Source organism: Oryza glaberrima, chromosome 7, assembly GCF_000147395.1.
Source record: "Oryza glaberrima chromosome 7, OglaRS2, whole genome shotgun sequence".
In the NCBI taxonomy this organism is placed as follows: Eukaryota; Viridiplantae; Streptophyta; class Magnoliopsida; order Poales; family Poaceae; genus Oryza; species Oryza glaberrima.
The window spans coordinates 2743814-2746291 of NC_068332.1; the positions used below are offsets into that span (position 1 = coordinate 2743814).

At 44.4% G+C, this 2478-nt stretch overlaps 1 protein-coding gene across 1 annotated transcript; it reads right to left on the reverse strand.

Annotated features, from left to right (window-relative positions):
• Positions 1-390: 390 nt before the first annotated feature.
• LOC127780502 (flavonol 3-sulfotransferase-like) lies at positions 391-2141 on the reverse strand. Its single transcript, XM_052307423.1, has 2 exons — positions 1593-2141; positions 391-962 (listed from the first exon to the last, which is right to left on the reverse strand). The coding sequence occupies exons 1-2, from the start codon at positions 2126-2128 to the stop codon at positions 461-463; spliced, it is 1038 nt and encodes a 345-aa protein (XP_052163383.1). The 5' UTR covers positions 2129-2141; the 3' UTR covers positions 391-460.
• Positions 2142-2478: the final 337 nt, after the last annotated feature.

Sequence of the window (2478 nt, forward strand, 5' to 3'; positions counted from 1 at the left end):
GTCTTATTCAAATTTTTTTGTGCAAATAAACAAATTTATGTCATATTTAAAGAATATTTGATGATAAATCAAGTCACAACAAAATAAATAATAATTGCATAAACTTTTTGAATAAGACGAATGGTGAAATGTATCTTAAAAAGTCAACAACGTCATATATATATATATTAAAAAACGGACGGAGTAATACTTTAGTACTACATTTAATGTCAATATTTTTTCTAGCTTGTGATATAAAGGTAGCTATTGGATAAAGATATGCATCGATTATTTGTGACCACATGGATAATAACTGAAAACAGCATAACATAGATAAACAACATATATAACATATGGAGTATTTAGACAGTACATACGAGATTAACAAATATAGTGACTGCACAACGGGCATTTTATTTTTACATGATTCTTAGTAGATGGCATAATCTTTATTTATGAGCCATAAACTAGCATGCCGAGATCATGATCTGAAAGAGAGGCCTGATCCACGGAGCTTCTCTTCTACGATGGCGTCTAGCCGTTCAGCCATCTCTGGTGTCATATGATTTGCCCAATCTCCTGTGCCCCCTTTCCTGAAGAAGGACCCATTGGTGTAGGCGTTTTGCTGGAGCACAGGAGACAGGCCAGCTGCCCTGTTCACCTCCAGGTTCTTCATCTGCTCGAAACTGCAGAGCCTCACAATGTCTTCCACGTCGCCGGCTTCCTCCTCCTCGGGCGAGAATGGCTGCCCGACGAACCGAGCCAGCTTCCTGACGCTATCAGCCGGGTCATGTAGCAGCTCTTCGTACCTCAGGAACAACACCGTCGTCTTGCTCGCATTCCAGTAGCCGAGGATATGGTCCCAGATTGAGCTGCTCAAGCATCTGCCCTCGCAAGCAGACTCGAACAGTTCGAGGAATGGGATCTCCGGTAGCCTTCTTCTCACGAAGTGCCACAGGGAAACTATCATGTCCTTTGGATCCCTGTCGTTTAATTTGATACATAGAACCATATATATATATATTTAGAGGATGTTGTATTACTAGATGGTTGTTGTTATAAGAATACAAATACTAACTTTAGTTTTATATGTAGCGTTGTAGATATATGGACATGGGTTGTTTGACCTTTTATTTTATTAAAAAAATACTACGTATAATTTATTTTAATAACTTGTTTGATCATTAAAAATATTTTAAGCGTAACTTATCTATACTACTTATAAAAGGGAGTAGTGGTGGTGATTGTTCTCCCACCAACCCCACTACCAACTCCTAACTTTCTTTTAGAGGAACAATAACATGTGGGGCTAGAAAACCCATATGTCAACCATTTCCACCAACTCTGTACTTTTTAAAGATGTGGGGCTAGAGAACTCACATGTCAACTACTTCCACCAACTCTCTATTTTTAAAGGAAGAAAAAATAATAGTGTAGGACTAAAAGGTCCACATGTCAGTAACAAATACATGCAACAATTAATGTATGATTATAACAAGTTAATGGTAGTTTTTTTTTTAATTTTTAAAAAAAATTCACTATTTTTTAATAGATTAAAAGGACATAAAAAGCAAATACTTATAGTGGATGTTCATAATAAAAAGATGATTCACCTGCATATATAGATGATTTTACAGTGAGGGTTATCGGTGATGGAGGCGGGGAGAAGCGAGTGGTGCACGTGCGTCGCCATGAGCCTCGGCGACGGCAGCGCGTCCATGATCTTGCTCCCCAACCCGGCGGCGAACAGCTTCTCCATCGACGGGACGCAGTCGTGCGGGTTGAGCCGGAGGAGCGGGTGCTGCTCATCCCCGGCGGGCGGGTGCGCGCGGCGCGCCATGGTGGCGAACGCGAGGGCCTTGAGCCACGTGGTGCCGCACTTGGGGAGGCTCGCGAGGACGATGTCGCCGCCGCCGCGGCGCGGCGCGAAGCCGCCGCGCTGGATGGCGATGATCCCGGGCACCCACGACTGCAGCAGCCACTTCCCCTGGTAGCGCAGCAGCTGCAGCTTGGGGTTGCTCGGCAGCGACGACACGAAGCTCTCGTACTCTTCTTCCTGCGGCAGTACGACGCCCGGATCGGCCTTGTTGGCGACGGCGCCGCCGGCATTGTCGACGACGACGTCGACGAACGGCACTGGCCCGGCCATGATGATGGGTTCGTCGCCGGTGCTACCCATGATAGGCTAGCTGTGCTATATATCGTCCGTGCTGACTATGGCGAGTACGTATATATAGCAGGGTTTTAAATATCCACTTAAAGTGCCGCTGTCTTCCGCTATAGTTGTTTGAGAAGGGTTTTAGCTATTTGTTCTCATAGTCTCATGTATAATTTAGCCGCTATAGTTGTTTGAGAAGCTAACCGCTAAATGCCTTAGTCTGCTATTTAAAACATTGATATATAGTCATCAGCCGCGAGCCTAGATAGCTAGCTAGCTACTCCCTCCGTCGCAGACTAAACTGATTCATGAGACCGAGCGGTTGTCCAAGAAAAAAAACG

Bases quoted from the DNA above. Each gene is read 5' to 3' on its own strand.
- LOC127780502 (XM_052307423.1), bottom strand. From the start codon at position 2,128: ATGGCCGGGCCAGTGCCGTTCGTCGACGTCGTCGTCGACAATGCCGGC. The intron at 963-1,592 runs GTGAATCATCTT...ATTAAACGACAG, and splicing joins AAAATCATCTATATATGCAG to GGATCCAAAGGACATGATAG.